At 41.6% G+C, this 20,092-nt stretch overlaps 1 protein-coding gene across 1 annotated transcript in view; it reads right to left on the reverse strand.

The window, feature by feature from the left end:
- Positions 1–10,567: 10,567 nt before the first annotated feature.
- The window catches only part of nfatc3a (nuclear factor of activated T cells 3a), an 86,347-nt gene continuing 76,822 nt past the window's right edge, over positions 10,568–20,092 (reverse strand). The window contains exon 10 of the mRNA XM_084404618.1: positions 10,568–10,912. Coding sequence (XP_084260744.1) covers positions 10,833–10,912 — 80 coding nt within the window. The 3' untranslated portion in view covers positions 10,568–10,832. The remainder of the gene's footprint in view (positions 10,913–20,092) is intronic.

A 20,092-nucleotide genomic window follows, 5' to 3' on the forward strand; every position in this document is an offset into this window, starting at 1 on the left:
CCAGCTTTGAGTGATTGTTTAGATCAGTAGTTTTCAACCTTTTTAACACCAAGGCTTTTCCAGTTTTACTGAATAAGGGTTATGGATTTTAAAGAAATATTTTTATTTATTCACAATTCCATGGCAAAATTAGAACAATTTATATTCAGTAAAAAAAAAAATGCCTGTGAAGTTTAATTTGCTTGATGTTTCCAGGCCTAGAAATCACACTTGTTCTTTACGGGAAAAATGTTGAAGGGGTGAACTGAAATAAGAAATGGATTGATTTGTAAATTTGGGATTTAATTTTTAATCTTAAATATTCATATTTGATGCCATGTGGTTGAGAAGCACTGGTTTAGACTGAGCAATCAAATTGTTCAAACATGTTCTATCAATCAGATGCTAAAAGCAAAGAATAAATGGTGCTAATATACACTCATGGTGTGCTGTAACACTACTGAAAATAACATGATCCTAACCTTAATCTCCATATAAAAATTTCAGATGGACTGACAATGATTCATCTTTTACGAATTGTTACAATTTTGGTTTCCGGAATGCAGGATTTTTAAAAGCTTTGTTTAAATGTGATATGAATAAATAGTGCTCATAATTTACCGTCAAGGTATAATTTTCAGTTAAAACGAGTAGAGGCTTGGACCAAGAAACAGTATTCCTTACATCATTCCTTACATCACTATTTATTCGCTTTGGTACTATTTTCACAGGTAAGGTGTACATTTTCAAAACTCTTAGTACAAAAATTCAAACTGATCAGACTTGTAACACAGCTAGTCATTCTTTCAAAACCTGATCCCATGCTTTCATTACAGTTATATTTCAGTCCACCTGATCATTGTTTCAAACACAAGATTATTGTAATATGTAATGAGAACATTTGGTTTAATCACCGAAACACAACAGTATGATCTTTTTCAGTTTAGTACTTTTAACAATCAATTAATTCAACAGCAACCAATGCAAGATACATGTTTCAATTCACCCTTGTTGCTTAAATAATTACATGCTACAGTTGCCACATTAGACAATACACGACTTACTTTACATAACTTATGAAATTGAAACCATAATGTTTGTAATAGTATCTATCTAGTCATGTGTTATCAAAAGGTGTGATGAAGTTATGAAACTGCCATGAGGTTTGGTGCTAGAACAGAGTTTGCTGGCAATACAGTAAATGTTCTCACTGTGCCATATAACTGTATACTGTAGTTGACCTTTACAGATGAAAAGTGAGTTACAGTAATGTGGCAGTCTCTACCATGGTAATCAGTTTACAGTATCACATGGCATACATACTGTAATGTACTATATTTATGCCATCTGTCTCCCTTCTGATGCGTCTCTGATCAATCTGATGTTATACAGTCATTGCCTGTTTCCTCTCCTTTGTACTCTATCCTGCTTTATGTTCACAAATTGCAAAGCCTCGTGGGTATAAGGAAGTACGCCGGCAGACTTACAGAATACACATATGACCCAGAGGGGCTGCATATGGAGAATCACTGGGGTATCCAGCCGCAGGAGGAATATTTCAACCCCAGGGGTGGCAAGGTGGCTTGCCAAGGGAAAGACACATGCTCAGAGAGGCTTACAGTGGAAATACACATGTGGGGGTCGCCCAAGGGGGGAACCATGCACATGGAGGCACCTGGCCAATGCGAAAGCTGCCGGTGGCATAACTCGTTGACGTCAACAGTACTAGAGGAAACTCAGGGCTTATTAGGCTCACCTGAGGAATATATCGTACGTATCCCGTCCGTGGAGAAGAATGGCGAGCAAGCGAAGACACCTGAGCAGAATCTAGTACCGGCTGGTTGAAGCGAGTACAAGAGAAGAAACTGGCTCCACTCGGAGATTGTAGAATCTCGCGAATGTGTTAGGTGTCGCCTAGCCTGCAGCTCCTCAGATGTCTGCCAGCGAGGCGCCATGCGCTAGAGCCCAAGAGGAGGCCACACTCCGGGTGGAGTGGGCCGTCACACCAAGGGGGCACGGTCGACCTTGCTGCTGGTATGCCAAAGCAATGGTGTCCACTATCCAGTGAGACAACCTTTGCTTGGAGAGAGCCTTTCCCTTTAGCTTCCCACCATGACAGACAAAGAGCTGGTCTGAGGTCCTGAAACACTGCGTTCTGTCTACGTAAGCACGGAGGGCGCGTACTGGACAGAGCAGTGCCAAGGCTAGGTCTGCCTACTCCGATGGCAGCGCTTGCAGGTTCACCACCTGGTCATGAAAGGGTGTGGTGGGAACCTTGGGCACATATCCAGGCCGGGGTCTCAGGATCACGTGAGAATTAGCCGGCCTGAATTCCAGGCGCGCTTCGTCAACGGAGAATGCCTGCAGGTCACCTACCCTCTTGATGGAGGCCAATGCAACCAGGAGCGCTGTCTTCATTGACAGGAACTTAAGCTCCACTGATTGCAGAGGCTCAAAGGGAGCACTCTGCAGGGCAGTTAGCACCACTGAGAGGTCCCAAGAGGGTACGAGAGGAAGGCGAGGAGGATTCAGTCTTCTGATGATCAGGTCGTGCTTTCCAACGGACTTACCTTTGACTGCATCGTGATGTGAGGCAATGGCGGCAACATACACTTTCAGGGTGGAGGGAGACAGCCTTCGCTCCAGCCCTTCTTGCAGGAAGGAAAGCACGACACTGATCGGGCATCTCCGGGGGTCTTCATGGTGAGAAGAACACCAGTTGACGAAGAGTTTCCACTTCAAAGCATAGGCATGTCTCGTGTACGATGCTCTAGCGGAAGTGATGGTAGCCACCACCGCTGGTGGTAGGGTACTCAAACCTGCCTCGTCCCGTCCAGGAGCCACACGTGGAGGTTCCAAAGATGGGGACGAGGGTGCCCCGTCCCTGAGAAAGCAAGTCCTTCCTCAGGGGAATTGGCCAGGGAGGTGCTGTCACAAGGAGTACAAGTTCGGAGAACCAGGTCCGGGTGGGCCAGTGTGGGCCAAGATGACCTGCTCCTCGTCCTCCCTGATCTTGCACAAGGTCTGTGCAAGAAGGCTCACTGGGGGAAACGCATACTTGCGTAGGCCCCGCGGCCAGCTGTGTGCCAGTGCATCCGTGCCGAACGTGCCCTCGGTCAGGGAATAGAACAGGTCGCAGTGGGACGAGTCGTGGGAGGCAAACAGATCTACCTGTGCGTTCCCGAACTGATCCCAAATCAGCTGAACCGACCGGGGATGGAGTCTCCATTCTCCGGGGAGAGGCCGAAGCTGTGAGAGCTCGTCGGCTGCACAGGTCAGGTCTCCCGGAATATAAATGGCTCGAAGCGACCTCAGATGCTTCTGACTCCATAGGAGGAGGTGGCAGGTGAGTTGCGACATACGGTGGGAGCGTAGACCACCTTGTCTGTTGATGTACACTCCTGTCGCGGTATTGTCTGATCGGACTAGTACGTGCTGACCCCTGAGCAACACATGGAAGCGGTGCAGGGCGAGACGTACAGCCCGCAACTCGAGGCAATTGACATGCCAAAGGCGCTGGGGTCCTGTCCAGGAGCCCGCGGCAGCATGTCCATTGCACATGGTGCCCCAGCCCGTGGTGGAGGCAACTATCGATACAACAACATGCCTGGAAACTTGTTCTAAGGGCACTCTGGCCCGTAGAAAACTGAGGTTCGACCACGGGGTGAAGGTATGACGGCAGGCTGGAGTCACTGGGACTCGGAGCGTGCCGTGTTGCCATGCCCACCTCGGGACTCGATCGCGAAGCCAGTGCTGAAGCGGTCTGAAATGAAGCAAACCAAGCGGCGTTGCTGCGGCTGCGGATGCCATATGCCCCAGGAGCCTCTGAAATAGTTTCAGTGGAACCGCACTCTTGCCCTCGAATTGGCGGAGGTAAGTCAGCAGTGACTGCGCGCGCTCACTCGTAAGCTGCAAGCACATGGCGACCATGTGTCGATTTCCATACTGAGAAAAGAGATCCTCTGCATGGGGCAGAGTTTGCTCTTCTCCCAGTTGACCCGATGGCCCAGACGAGCTAGGTGCCGGAGCACTAGGTCCCTGTGTTCGCAAACCTGGTCTTGAGAGTGAGCTAGGATCAGCCAGTCATCGAGATAGTTCAGGATGCGAACCCCATGTTCCCGTAGAGGGACAAGGGCTGCCTCGACGACCTTCGTAAAGACGCGAGGAGACAGGGCTAGCCCGAATGGGAGAACCGCGTACTGGTATGCCTGCCCCTCGAAAGCAAACCGTAGGAATGGTCTGTGTCGAGGTAGAATGGAGACATGGAAGTAGGAGTCCTTTAGGTCGATCGCTGCTAACCAATCCTGTGGCTGCACACATTCGAAAATGCGTTTGGCCGTGAGCATCTTGAACGGCAGCCTGTGAAGGGAACGGTTCAAGACGCACAGGTCCAGGATTGGCCTTAACCTACCGGATTTCTTCGGGACAATGAAGTAGGGGCTGTAGAACCCGGACCTCATTTCGGCTGGAGGGACAGTCTCGATCGCACCCTTCGCCAGTAGGGTAGCAACCTCCGCTCTCATGATACATGACATGACCATAGTGAAGCGGACTCCCCTGAAGCGGGGAGGAGACCGTGCGAACTGAATTGCATAGCCGAGCCTGATAGTTCGGGCGACCCAGCGGGACAGGTTGGGAAGCTCTAGCCAGGCTCCCAAGAACTGTACCAGCGGGGTCATGCGAACCACAGACGTCCCCTCAGTGGTGCAGCGAAGCAGAATGACCGGCCCAGACGTGGGTGGCATAGCGGCCCGGTGTGGGGGCACGGTCATTAGCCGCATCCTGACAGAGGAGACCAGGGAAGGACCAGCGTTCCGCGGGGGTCTGCTCTGCCAGGGGTCTGGCGACAGAGGAGGATGTCATGGGGGAATATTACAGGGGCGCACTGTCATCCGAGAACTCTGTGACAGAGGAGGGCGATAGTGGCGGGACCCATGGGCGGCGCGCACTATCGTCCGAGAACTCTGTGTGCTCAGGGATGAGAGAATCAGTTCTTTCTTTAACCACATTAGGGTGCCGGGGGGACAGGTTGGGAAGCCAGGCTCCCAAGAACTGTGGAGTGGAGAACAAAAGATTCTCCCCCGGCCCTCCACCGGGGGAAAGAGTGGTCCTGCTACCACCTTCTGTGAAGAACTGAGTGTCATCCCTGAGCTGCCCGTCTCAGGAGCGCCGTTTGGCCTAGCGTTTAGCGAGGCGCGGGGCTGGAGAGGGCGGGGGCGCCTTCCTGCGGCTTCCTCCATGACGCAGCCCGGGTGTAGGCTGCTGCTGGGGCCGTGCGGGAGGGGTGGGAGCCGCGGGAGGGTGGCGAGTGGACTGAGAACTGTTGGGTGAAGTCCTCAACCACACCGCCGAAGAGGCCGGCCTGGGATATGGGAATGTCGAGGAACCGGGTCCGCTCGGCATCCCGCATATCAGCCAGGTTCAGCCACAGGTGTCTCTCCTGGACCACGTTAGTGGCCATCACCTGACCCAGGGAGCGTGCGGTCACTTTAGTCACGTGGAGAGCGAGGTCGGTGGCGGCACGCAGCTCATCGAAGAGCCCTGGGTCAGTCCTACCCTCGTGCATGTCCCTGAGCATCTGGGCCAGGTAGACCTGCAGAGTGGCCATGGCATGCAGTGAGGCGGCTGCCTGTCCCGCGGCTCTGTAGGATTTTGCTGCGAGAGTGGACAAAAATCTACAGGCTTTGGAAGGGTGCTTAGGGTCACCACGAGAAGAAGCGCTCTGAGGACACAGTTGCATCGCAACAGAACGTTCAACCGGGGGAACCCCAGTGTACCCATTGGCAGCGGCCCCGTCGAGGGGAGGAAAGGCGGAGAAGGCCGACGAGTGATCACGGGAAGACAGTGGTGCCTTCCAGGACCTCGAGACCTCCTCATGCACATCCGGGAAAAAAACATCCCGAGGGCGGCAGCACAGCCGAATCCTCACTTCCCGAGGACTCACGCTCACCTTGTGATGCTGTGATCGACATAGCATCTTCCTCTGGAGCGCCGAAAGAAACGCGGGGCGCCTCCAAAGAGGGACCACCGCGCTCAGTCGGAGCGCTCACGGGTTGCGACACTGGCGTGATCAACGCCCAAACACGCAAGACAGCGATTGTGCCCATCAGAGTCAGAAACTGATCGACCGCAACCAGAAGTGCACGGGCGAGGCATAAAAAGACGTGCCACATGCAAGCTCTTTTTGTGAGAGGAAAACTCTGCGGATGTTGAAGCGCACAGGGAGAACACACTCACTGGCAGATCACTGCACAGATCAGCAGGCAATGTGAACTCGCTGAAATCGCCGCCACACCAACACCGGAGAGTCGCTCGTCTTGAAGAGGATGAGAAAGAGTGATGAAAACTCAGAAATGGCTTGTGGAGTGAAGAGATGATCTTGGCTCTGAAGCGAAAACATACTGCGCTATGCTTCCTTATATACCCACGAGGTAGGGCGGAGTTACGCATGCAAATCCCGCAGACCCAAGGCATTTCCATTGCCATTTTCTATATCTCGAAGATGATAGGCTTTCTATGCGAAACCCCCATTTCGTCGCCACTGACATAATTCGTAGTGACCACGAAAGGGAACTATAGGTGTACCAAATGATTCATTGATTAACCATTAAGATCAGTTGGATTAAATAATAGACAAATGTATTAAACTGACCTAGAGGAGATGCGATGCAAATCAAAAGTTTGATAGTAATGGCATTATGAAAGGCAGCTACTGTAAATTAGACATTTATATAGATGAAACAGAATTGAACACAATTGAAAACATGATGAAATGCACGTTTGATGATCTGTTGTGATATTAGCACTAAGAGTTTTGAAAATGTACACCTTACTTGTGAAAATAGTACCAAAGCAAAAAAAAAAACTAAAAACTAAAACTAAATAAAACAAAACTGTAAGCAGATAGTCATGCAATAGCAGCTACTCTAGATTTGTTTCAGTTTGTGGCCGGTTGCAAAAACATATAGCCACTAAGTTCTTAAGAACTAGTCTGACCCGCTAGCAATTCTAATCGGGCTAATCAGTCTTACTTTTTGGATTCAAATGAGACCAATCTACCTTTTTTATTTAAATAGCTTAAAAAAATTATGAACCGTCTTGATTTTTTATTTTTTTTACTTGTAAGACTAGTTTAACCATTATGCTGGTCTAACTTAACCCACAGTCTTCCAAATTAAGCTAAACAGCATAAACATCTGCAATACATTATGTGGGCAAGTTTAGTAAGCCTCGTATTACGGTGGTCGAGAGAGCTCAACGCGCTGCAACTGAAGAAAAAAAAAACACCCATAAATTAAGAAAACATCTTCATCAGTTTTACGGCACGGCAAAAGTTCACAACACAACCAAATACAGAAACGCGCTGTAAATAGCACAGACAACAACGGCAATGTTTCCAGGGACCTCAATAAAGTGAGGAACCCGGCTGGGACATGCTTATTGCTCGTGAGCATCCCTATGCCCTACTCCCTTCGAAGGGCAGAGCCCTTGAAGTTGGGACTTTGGAGTGAGCAGGGCACTTGTGTGCAGTTATGTAGCCGTTTGGAACGCACTGGTGAAGGGAGCAAAGAAAGACAACGTCATTTCCTTATTATTTTCACCTGGGATGTTCCCATGACAACGCAGCACAGTGTCCATCAGCTGAATAGCTGTTCTTATGACAGCAATGTCTTATTATTGCTGTTAACATAACTGTTGCAAATAAATATACATTTTATACAAAAAGGTTTTTAAAATATGCGTTATATCTGTGTGTGAGTGTCTCAACTTTAAAACTTGCCGTCTCATATTTGGACGCATTACCTAAAATTTCGTATGAAACTTATTTAAACATAACATTACAAAATGTGTACAATGTAACTGATGTATAGGTTAATATCTTACCCTCATGTTCTTTTTCTCCATCTTATTTTTTTTTTTTTTTAAGTTTTCAACTCTTCTTCTCTCATTTGTATTCTGATGACACTGAACATAGGGTATTTTGTATGCGCTACAAACTAGCGTGTTTATTACGATAATAAATTAAAATAATATCATAACAAATAACAGTTTGCAATATCAAGCTGCAAAACGGACAATTTTTGTACAGCTAAAATAACTGGAAGCGGATATGAGACCGGAAACCTCGACACAATCAAGTTACAAAGGCTGCGCCCGCTCTAATGTTAAAAGTGATGAAAATGTGGTGAAGTAAATTCTGATGAAAGACCATTGTGTGCAGCCTATTCGCTCATTTTAGAAATTTCATTTTTGATGCATGCAGAATTCAGGTCACAATGACAGACTGACACAATAGACATTTGGGCATTTATTCTTTTTATTGATACACTACCTCAGAAGAGCCTATGCCGCACGGTGTTCCCTTTGAATAATTTCAAAAAGCACTGCAGTCTTAAAAATTACAAAATGTTAAATACAAAATGTACATGAAACAACAATACAAGGCTCCGTAAACATCAACTGAACCTGTACTTTTATTTTACAAACCATCCAAGCTACCCAAACTTTAGGAATGACATCCATTTCAAAGTATCAAAAATAGAGTTCTGGTGTCTGCTTTGTCATCTGCATGTAAAATGGGAACACATTGTTCCATCTTTGGTTTCTAAAGAGTGAAAATAGGTGCAAATCGTGGGACCCTGCTTCATCCCAGAACTCCCCATCAGTTTGTTTGATTGTTTTTCTGTCTTGATTCTCAAAAAACACTATTCCTAAATCAAACTCAAACCATATGACACACATTCTCTAAAATTGAATTTTAACACAAGTTAAGGCTTTCCTATGTATATTTGATAGTTTAAATTAAATAGTCAAAAGTGGCATTAAAAACACCTGTCAATATATGTAAGGGTTTACATACAACAAAATATATATATATACTTACATACAGTATAGATGCAAGAGTAACAAACGAACCTGCTATTTGTATGTTTGAAAATGTCACACCATCATATTGTCCATCCTTGCATAGCCTAATTTATCAGTGTGCTTTTACACCATTTAAATTCAAAGGTTTTTAAAGATACAAAAACAAATATTTACAATTCATTGGATACAAACTGACAGAAGCGCATACACACAAAACCGTTAAGACGCTTGCTCTGTGCATGAACAGACACATCTTGACACACAGAACTCTTGTCTGGCATACTACTCTATGAAGAAGCATCTCTACAGCATCTAGTCTAGAGGCATCAAGGTTTTCTTTTTTCCTTTTTTTTTTTTTTTTTTCTTATAGGCAGAAGGCAGGTTTATAGTGCATAGCAGTTTGTTTTCTCTTTCAAACATAATTAACAGTCATGGATACAGCTGTGTGTCTCACAAAGACTGAAAAAGATAAGAAAAGAAAAAAATCTTAATTGAATTGTGCCAGTTTTCATGAAAAACAAAAACAAAAACAGTTGCAAAAACAACTGTAATCTCCAAATTAAAATTTTAAGGCAAGAAACCAATACAAATTCATAGATTTGTTAGCATCAAACGGCATCTGCTCTGGCAGTGTCCGTCGTCTGTGTCTGACCCAAAGAGTGAAGTACAGAGGAAACCTGCCTAAATTGATTTTGTCCACATGAGAGCAAATTGTGAGCAAATATGAGCGCTATAATTGTCTAAGATGAGCTGATAGGTTTGGACGCTTGTTTGATTTTCAACCTTTATGAAAAGTCCTAGAATACAGAAGGGACACAAACTGAGAGCAGCTTGCAAGTCACTCTATAGTAACAGATAATTCACTTGTTGATTGTCAGGATGCAACCTTTTATTTTTTGTCCAAAAAAAAAAAAAAAAAAAAAAGTCATTCCCTGACATCAAACCTGCAAATGTTTTTTTTTTTTTTTTAAGCATGTTTATGCATATTTTTTTCTCTAATCGAAGGCACAAAGCAAGTCTCAGCATAATCAACAAATATATATATATATATATATATATATATGGACTTAATTCTCTTCAGACCTTTTGGTCTATGGTCATGAATTCATCTTCCCACGCAACTTTCCAAACATGTTATCTTTAGAGTCTGAGAACAATTCCTTTGACTTTTAAAGCACAGCACTGTGAAAGTAAGATTGCACTAACACAATTCACAGCACTCCAGAACACAAGATGAAGCTCAGCTACTTCTAAGTATAAAATACACACACTGGATTTAACCATGTCCTCATTCAAAAAAAGAAAGAAAAAACTCATATAAATTCTCAGCAGAAAACCTGTTAACGATCACAGCTACTATATAAGGCATTTGTTCAACCTGAAGAGGAAATGGGCCAATCATTAAACATTATCTACAGCTCAGAAAGGTCACTAGACATGTGGAATGTTGCATATTATTACTACAGACTCAGTGCAGCGCCTGAGGGCCCGTCCACTAGAGGGCAGCACTGGGAGAATGTGTACTGAAAAAGGCGGCGTTTCCGCTGGTAAGAAGGCGAAACGTGGGCATCTATCACGGTTCGAGCAGCCCTCGGCTATCCCACTAAAGTGACTGTAGAATTGCTGCATATTCCGGTCAGGGATGAGCTCGGTGCTCGACTGCATATTTAGCCAATCTGAGGGATGAATCTGCAAGCCGCAAATAATAATACATCATGCTGTCAGAGAGCCCTGAATTATTGGTTTTATTTCCAAGAGAATGAATCCAAGTTTACTCCCACTCAACCATGTCTGCACATGTGTAAAGTACACCTGATTGTGCATACAGTATAGCTGTGTTCATGAATCAAGAGTAAGTAATAACTGTTGTTTAAATTGCTTCTGGATCGACGCTGGGGAAGGTGGTTTTTAGCGTATTGGGTAAAAACCAGCTCTGGAGTCCTGTGAAGAGTCTCTGTGTCGAGTCTGACCTGGTGTGTTGTGGGCTAGGACTGGCTGTGTGCAGATGGAGAGCCCACATGAGCCCCTGGGGCCTGAGACATGTCTCTGCCTATGATCTCATTCACTGAAAGACACAAAAAGAGACATTATTTACATTTAGAAGGAATCCAAAAGTGAAAAAGACAACAATTCAAAGACTGATATGGCAGGAGGTACACTAGCGTTCAAAAGTTTGGGGTCGGCAACATTGTTATTTTGTTTCATTTTTGAAAGAAGTCTCACTATGCTCACTAAGGCTGTAAAATATTTATTTCTGTGATGTCAAAGCTGAATTTTCAGCATCATTACTCCAGTCTTCAGTGTCAAATAATAAATCATTCTAATATGCTGATTTGGTGCTGCTAAAGAAACATTTCTTAATATTTTTGAGTAAATGGTGATAAATTACGTGATAAGGATTCTATGATAAACAAAGTTCAAAGGAACTTATTTGAAATAGAACATGTCCTTTCTGAAGAGAAACATTCATTTCTTTCAAATTATAGAATATAAATAAATCTTACAACCCCAAACTTTTGAACGGTAGTATGAGCTTTTTAAAGTTCATACTGAGGATTTAAAAAAAAACATTTCTGCATCTAACCACTGAAGGGCAGTGTTGAGCTATGTAAAGTCGAGAACAGGCATCATCCTTGAGGGCTGATAGAAATAAAAGACAAATAAAAGGGGGTAGAAAAGAACTTTGGTATGTGACTACTCAGCAAACAGTTGTGTGTGAATGTGGGTTTGTGTGCGTGAGTATGTAAGTTCTGACAGCAGCAGTCTTATTAAGATGACCACAACACAGGCTATAAAACCATCCTCCGTGTCTTTTACTACTAGGCTTTAGTGCAGGCAGTTGCATCAGTTCATTATGAGTTTAATGGCCTTTGATTACGTTTCCTCTCGCCTGTTGGCTTGGGCTTTTAGCTCACTATGAAATGCCTGTATAAAATTGATCCATTGTTAAAACACATGTTCCATCCCAGAAGACAGTGGAGCAAGTGTGGTAATTACATTAGCAGGCTGATGTTAAGCAAGCAGCAGTTTTTCCCAGCACGGTTCTGATTAATGGAATGAAAATGTGACCATATCTCCACATACTCTGCTGGATAGTGGATTTTCTCATATAGCACATAACATGTCTTGTTTTAGTAAGCACGACGATATTGCTGCCATGACAAAATCAGTCAACGACAATCATAATACAAAAGTTCATCCTATATATATATGAAAGAAAAAAAGAAAAAAAAAAACAGAGAGAGGGAGAGAGAGAGAGAGAGAGAGAACTCGACGGTTCATTACTTTGTGGAAAAAATGATTGTTCCTTAGGAGAGATGGCGAGTTTTGACACACTCACCACAACATTCAATCACCAGATTTCCAAGCTTGTCATCGGAGTAAAAAACACATCTATAAAAGGCGATGACAAATCTGAGGAAAAAGCCCAGGATCAGATAAACAGGTTTGACTGTTGAAGGGGGGCCTCAGGTATCATTCATTTGGGAGCCTGTCTCTGCAAGCGAGTTAATAATCCCTGCATTCCTTATCCAGACAAACCATGACTGACTGGGATGGACCATGTTTCACCACATTTTCCAACAGAACTAAAAAAAGGTGAGCTCAGTCATAGTGAACAAATATGCTGCTCTATTGCCTACACAGGATTAGAGCCAAGCTTAAGTAGACGTATATAACGGCATAAACAGTCATTTGGTAAAAAGACATCAAAAGGCAGAGAGCTGGGCTGGTGCTAAAAATAGCATTAAAGGTAAATGAAAGAATATGTGCGTTTAAATGTTAAATATGGCAGAGGGTGTTACAAAAAAGTGGCAGAACACCATATAAGGGACTGTGCTGATCTGCTAGGTAAATCAAAATAATGAGCATCTACTTTAATAGTCCTTATGTAGGGTGAATATTTAAAGCAGTTGTGTAGTGTGCTTTAGTATGTAACGCTACTGATGTTTGAGATTGCTTACGACTCTTTGGTGTTTAAAAAAAATCGAAATGTCACGAGAACTAACTATAGCGCCGTCACGTTAGTATATTTCAGGTTATGTGTGTCACATCTGCATAAGTATTGTTAGTTATTTGTGTTCACTGAAGATGATATCTTTTGTTGCTTTGTGCGCAGTCTTATATTAGTGTTTTTATTCATGGTGATTAGGTTTATGCTGTTCACAGTTATTTTGTGTGCTCGAAGTTTAGCGCTGTTTTGGTACATTTCTCATGTGGTTGATGTTATTATTTTGTGATGGTTTTGTGTGAAAGTTGCATGTCTGAGTGTGTGTGTGTGTTGTGTTTCAAATGCCCAGCCGCTGTCACAGATCATCCTGTTGGCGTAGGCGGCTCTTCCTCTTGCATGAACACTCTTCACACATGCAGACCTGCACTGGGCTGATTGTGAGTTCTGCTTTAAAAGCCACTCGACGTGCTGTCTGCCTCTCACGCCGCATAAACAATCTAACAATCTTACACACACACACACACACACACACACACACACACACACACACACACACACACACACACACACACTGTAGAAGACTGATACAATTGAAACATACCGAGTAAATGTAAATGTCAGCATCTTCTGCACACTTTATCCAATAATTTGCAACTCTCATCAAAGGTGTGTGAGACTTGGTGTTTAAGATATTAAACAAAATAAATGAATTATAGCGCAAATTCCACTAAATGTGCCATAAACAACTAACTTTTGAAGATACCTTTAAAAGCAATAATGAAAAAAAAAAAAAAACGAAGAAAAAATTTATAAAAAAATAAAAATAAAAAAAAGGCTAACGGCACAATATGGTTTAATTTAGCTATTGCCATGGAGCATTAAACATGCACACTTAAACATCTGGTAAAGAGAAAAATAACAAATAAAAAAATGTATGTCAGTACACAGTCAGTCAATAAATCCAGACAGCTATTTAATCAGCGTCTGTGGTGTGCCAGTGGTATTGGCAGATTTATAAGGGTACCGTTTTTTAGAGAAGTCTAATATGTCATCTGCCACGGTATTTACTCTACTTTGAAGAGGACTTTCCTATTTTAAAACGTTATTTTCCTGTCTCCTCCCAGATCAAAAGCTTTCTTTTCTCACTTTTTCCATTTTGTGACACAAAAGCACACTGTAGTTTCTCATGTTCATTAAAACACACACATACACGCTGCAGTTTCAATGCGTGCTCTCTTTGTTCAACGTTTGGACCAGTTTGGAAAGCAAGTCACCTCACAACAGAGCATCCAAAACTCTGGACTCACAAGTTATTCCATTCCCATTACAGTTGCTTACTGTGAATAATATAACACAGCACAAAGTACAAATCTCAACAACATATTGAGGGAGTAAATGTCTAAACTGAGACCTGAGCTCTGTCGATATTAGCGATGCATCTGACTCAGTGAAATACGGGAAGTTACTGTGCAATATATCGCAATATAGCAGCAACTGACTTGAGAGGTTTCAACATCGTCTTTCCCCACATGTAAGAAAGCATGATTCATCTCGAACTCTTTCGCATAACGCTTGAGAGTCTCAGCGTAGAGTCTTTAAACAGGGGATCCTCTGTGGATGAGTGGAAGGGGCCATCCCTTATTAACATATAATATACATGGTCTGAGTCTGAGAGTTAAACTCTGAGCTGGGGTAAATGATATTGTTTGACGGTGCTGCCCCAAGACTGTGAATCACTGGACTAGCCGTTGCACTGGCTGACCGTTAACCAAGGCATCAATTCAGATGGGCTGTCACATTCTGAATGACCACAAATGGGCAACCTGACAATAATAATGACTAACTGGTTACTGGATCAAACTAATATATATTTTTTTTCTTTTAACTTAAGGGAAATATAAACATGTGGTCCCACACAAGCTAGCCTTACTGAGTGACAGCTTGATTTAAGCTAACTTTGCAACCCTTTTACCAATTCTGGGATAGGTTTAATAATGTTGTGCATTTTACTTAAATGTATATTGCTAGAAAATAACAAATCAAATAAACTAACATCTTAAACTGTATTTAGAAATGAACAGAGTTGCAAAATTGCAAAAGTTAAAAAAATGAACCCATTTCCTAAAACAGGAACTTTGAAATGATCCTGATGATATATATATATATATATATTTTTTTTTTGTTCTATTTTCAAAGCAGTGACTGTGTTGTGTTATGATGGAAATGATTATACTAGGCAAGACTGACCTCATCAGCCAGAGCAACTGATAGAGAACATCCATTTCCATTTAGAAAAAAAATAAAAAAATAAAATTCAGATGAACTGATCTGTAGCTTCAAAATTACAGTGTTAAATGTGAAATCTAGAGTGTGTTTTATGACAGGGTGCTCTTTTTTAATTTATTTTTAATTTTTTACATCGGCAAAAATGTACACAACTCTAAAAAAAGAGAGCGCAAGTAAGAGAGGCAAACGGTGGCTGAGAGAGCACAAGGGAGCAGTTAGTTTGATCTGTGAATCATATTGTGGATTCCCCATCTAAAGAGTCAGCCAGTGATTCACCCCCATTTTCTTTGACCAGAGGCTTCAGCAACCTCTTTAACATGTTTTACATGATTACTCACTCGCTTTAACGATCAGTACAGCATAGAAAAACTGCATAGCAGTGTAGGTGCCGTAAAAAACTCAAGCCGATTGTTGCATTTTAATGTGTTTTTCAATTATGGAAAATAAATAAACAAATAGAAGGAGCTCTTCAAGTGAGTAGATTAGAATGAAAGTTCGGGAGGAGCGCGTCCTTATAACTAAGATGATAAAATCAAAGCACAAAGTGCATACACAGCCACATGCTGCACTCCTTAATTATTCTGGCCTCCCTCCTCTGCCCAAATACACACTTTCTTTCTATAACTAGATTAATAAAGGAACTCTGAATCAGTAATTTAGATATAGACAGTGGAGCAAAGTTGCCAACAAAACAAATAAATGCAAAATTCTAATTATGCCATTCGAAACAGAATTATCTAGTACATTTAACCATTTAGCAGACACTTATCCAAATCCACTTACAAATGAGAAATTTATCAAAGAGCAATATTCTCACCCTTGTGCCGTTTCAAAACCTGTATCCAATATTTAATATCCAATATATATTTACCTGTTCTTTCTTGTGTGGGACATAAAAGAAGATTTTTGAAAAATGTCTTGAAATTGTATATATATATATATATATTTTTTTAAACCTGTTAGGTTACAAACATTCTTCAAAATATCTTTTTGCTACACAGAAGACAGAAAATGAATTAAATTAATTTTCAGTTTGGGTGAACAAAACAATAGTACAGAAAAAAAAAAGAAAAGAACGGAAAACAGAAAGAACGTTTTATTACCCACTCAAAATATACACATAATAAGTAGGACCCTATGAAATCAGTTTTATTTCCCCCCAAATTCCATTAAAATATTTTGGGAATTACATTTTAGTGATCAAAAAGCATGTCTAGTTAATTGAAATCATATTTATCAATTTATTAAAAGTCTAACAAAAAATACTTATTTAGGGCCCTATGTAATACGTTTTATTTTTCTTCTCAAATTTCGTTTTATTTTTCTGTCTTTTATTTATATTCTGTTTTAAGGTTTTCTGGATTTAGTTTAATCATCAAAAAGCATGTCTAACTAATTGAATTAAAAAACCTAACAAATATGATTAATAACAAATATTATAATAAATATTATTATTATTATTTAAAAAATGTTCTATCAAATATTAGCACAAAACATTTTTTTAATTTATCTTTTAATCATATGAAATTAAACAAACTTTTTTGTAACACAAAGTGAGCTTTACTCTTAAAATTAAAACAAAAAAATTATCCCTTAAAAGATAAAGCTTTAAATCATAATTTTTTATTATTATTATAATTATTATTAGTGTTAGTATTATTATTATTACATTGAGACGTAGCTAAATTCTACTGTACAACTAATATATTTGTCACAATTTCAAGCTAAACCGAACTTTTATTTTGATGGGTTGCCGTGAAGACCTTTGAGTTTGTGTGTTTTATGATATATGATGATAGTTTTATCAAATGAAACAGTAAAATGCTCATGAAGTGACTTTTTTTGCGGTTTAATATTCACAGACACTAGTTTATATTGCAATTTGATTTAAGTGTACTGCCCTGCTTTTTATTAATTCATCAAAAATGTGACAAATTCCATTAAATTCCGCATTATACAGTAAATTCAGTTATTAAGACTGGATTCCGCGATTCCGTCCGTGTTTTCCGCATCGCGGAAATCGTAGTGCACTAAATAAGGTGAAAATGTCATGCAAGAGAATGAATAAGTCTGAGTTGGAGTTTCCTAGTCAGGGAGCGCACCCGTGTCACATCAATTCCCAAGGATCTTTGCACCATGCCACATCTCTGCAGCCAAACACCACAGCATTGCAAACTGGACCGACCACAATGCTGCTGCACGCCTCCGCCAAGACCTCAAAATTATGCTCCTGAAACTGTAATTGTACGGAAAGATGACACAAAACCAGGTTTCCACTGGATTCAGAAGAGTTCTCTGATTGTGTTTAACGAGCTGTATTGGGCCCAGAGCTCTGTTTTTTCCCTTCCACACTCTCTTTTTCCCCCAGAGATGAGAGAAGTTGTGTTATTAATTTGACAGTCATTTACCACTGGCTAAAGACTACAGACCTGGGATATGTTGCACAATGAAGTTTCCGTACCCACAAACGGAAAGAGGGAAACAGACACAAGTAACAGATGAGGGCAAAACATAATACGAGGATATACGTTATAAGGAGCAGTTCAGAACAACTGATTATTGTTACTTCAGTAAATTCCACGTTAAAACTAACTCTCATCCAATGGCGGAACAGACTGACACGGAGATATTAGCTCTGGGTTTGTGTGTGTGTATACAGTATGACAGAGATACGGGACCCGAAGACAGCAGGCCTTTGCCTATTATTAACCCAGATCAGTGCACTCATGCCGGGGTGGCAGCTGCACACAGACGTCCACGAGAACAAAGCAGCACAAGCACACTCCTGCGTACACATCTCAAACACAGACCTCTGGGAAGACATTAATTAAATACAATTGCCATTAAAAAAAGAGAGGAGAGAAGAGATGAGGCAAGAGAAAAGAGAAGTGACTAAGACTAGAGTAAGTACTGACACACACTGCTCCTCCTGTTCAGCATGAGGGAACTAATCCAAACTCATCAGGGAAAATATGGCACCGAACTCCTTATGCTCGCCTAACACAGACACACACACATACGGCCTGGCCTCCTCAGCACATAAGCAGTCTACATTTAATCACGGATATCATGTTGAGAGATAAATGCAGTGGTACTAATAGTAGACTGCTCAAATTACAATACTCTTTTAATAACTATATTCTATTCCTTCTATGACCTTTCTGTTTGGGAGTGTGTTTGTGTCAATTCCCTGCTTTTTTGTCATCCATCTGTCAGTCTGTCTGTAGCCCCTCCCCAACACCACCTGCAACGAGTCTTTGACATCACCTGTGCCATCTGTTCACACACACACACACCGCCGTACGAACGATTCTTATTTGTCTATGAAAAACCCCAAACAGTTTCAGCCCTTTAATTTTAGCTTTCTATATAAATAAACTTTAATCCATCCAGTTGTAGCACTGGCTCCATGCAGACCTGGAATAAAAACAATAGGACCGGAATATCAGGTGCGATTCCTGCCTACCACAATCTGCTAGTAAGCGCTATTAAAAACCAGTTTAACCAGTATCAAAACTGCTATGGAAATGAAAGCCAGTGCGATTTGTAAATAAACACCAGGTTTTAAACGATTACAGAAATCACACAACTCCCAGAATGCACTGCCACTGACAGAGTGACAGCCACTGAATTCTGCTGAAAAGTGATTCATCAAATGGAACTAAAGTTTCTAGGGCCATAAAAGTGCCAGGAAAGTGTGATTAAGAACTGCAGAGTCTGACTGATACATAAACTTACATTTAAATCTAGTGAAACTCTCAGCCAGCTGCAGAGCGCTTACAGTTAACCATAAAAAGTGATGCATGACTCTTATGAACAGACACGAGACAAGACAGCAAGAAAAATTAAAACGTTGAGTTTATACTTGAATGCAATAAACAATCATAATTATGACATGATACATATTAATATATGGGATATGGCAAATAAATAAATGCCATTTGAGATTTTTTCAAATTTATTTGCATTTTTCTAAATAGTGTTTATAAATCTGCAGTTTATTCAAATAGGCCAAGCGTAATGCTTTAGCAAAACATGCTGTACATTTCAATAACAGTGGTAGCTGTATGTTCATGTAGAAGGTTCATGTCAGTGACTGGAGCTGTGTTCTGTTCTATTTGCAGTTCATTTCTGACCTCCTTAACAACTCGACAGTGCTCAAGAGCTTCAGTCAGAATGACACAGACCCTATTTATAGTGTGTGCTTTAGGGAGGATACAGTCTCTGGTGGAATCGGTTCAAAATCTCACTTTAAAAAAGGCTCAACATCATCTCATCTCGCACACTGACTGCATGAGGACATCTAATGTTACAGTATACGTGAGCAACATGTTGGCAGTGAGTATTTGTATGGCTGAGCATGCCTACTTTGAAAAACTGAGCGTGTATGAGTGCACATTTGTGAATTAGTATGTGGCTGGCCAAGTGTGTGAACTGTGTGTGTGTTTTAATTACAGATGCTGGATCCTTCTGGACCCACACACACACACACACGCACACGCCTAATTTGAGTGACTCAAGCTGTTTATTAACTCTGTCTGACTGCACATTTGAATATGTAACTGAAGAATGCCAGAAAGCAGAAGTGACTCCCCGTGATCAAATTCTGGTCCAGGAATGGTATCGATCTTACAAACATGACGACATTGCTGGAATCTGTGCTAATGAACAGCATTAGCCTGAACTCTCATCAGTAATCCATGAAAAAAAACGATCTACTATGATTGATGCACCAGGTTTTAGTGTAATACAGCATACAGAGCAAACACATTTTCAGTAGTAAATTGCTGAGTTTTGAATAATGAATCCATTGTGGTCTGTTGTCTGTACTTCTCAAATAAACACACCATCAGCAAAAAATTATCCATATAAACACAGAAGCTGAGGTCAAGCTCTCTCGCTCTAAGCCGAACCATAGAATTCCATTCCGGACGTAGCCACTGTATTCCGCACAGTACACACTGAAAACGAACTATTTTAAAAGTCACAAAAACAATAAACATTTTAACT

Source organism: Rutilus rutilus, assembly GCF_951802725.1.
Source record: "Rutilus rutilus genome assembly, chromosome: 3".
Taxonomy (NCBI): domain Eukaryota; kingdom Metazoa; phylum Chordata; class Actinopteri; order Cypriniformes; family Leuciscidae; genus Rutilus; species Rutilus rutilus.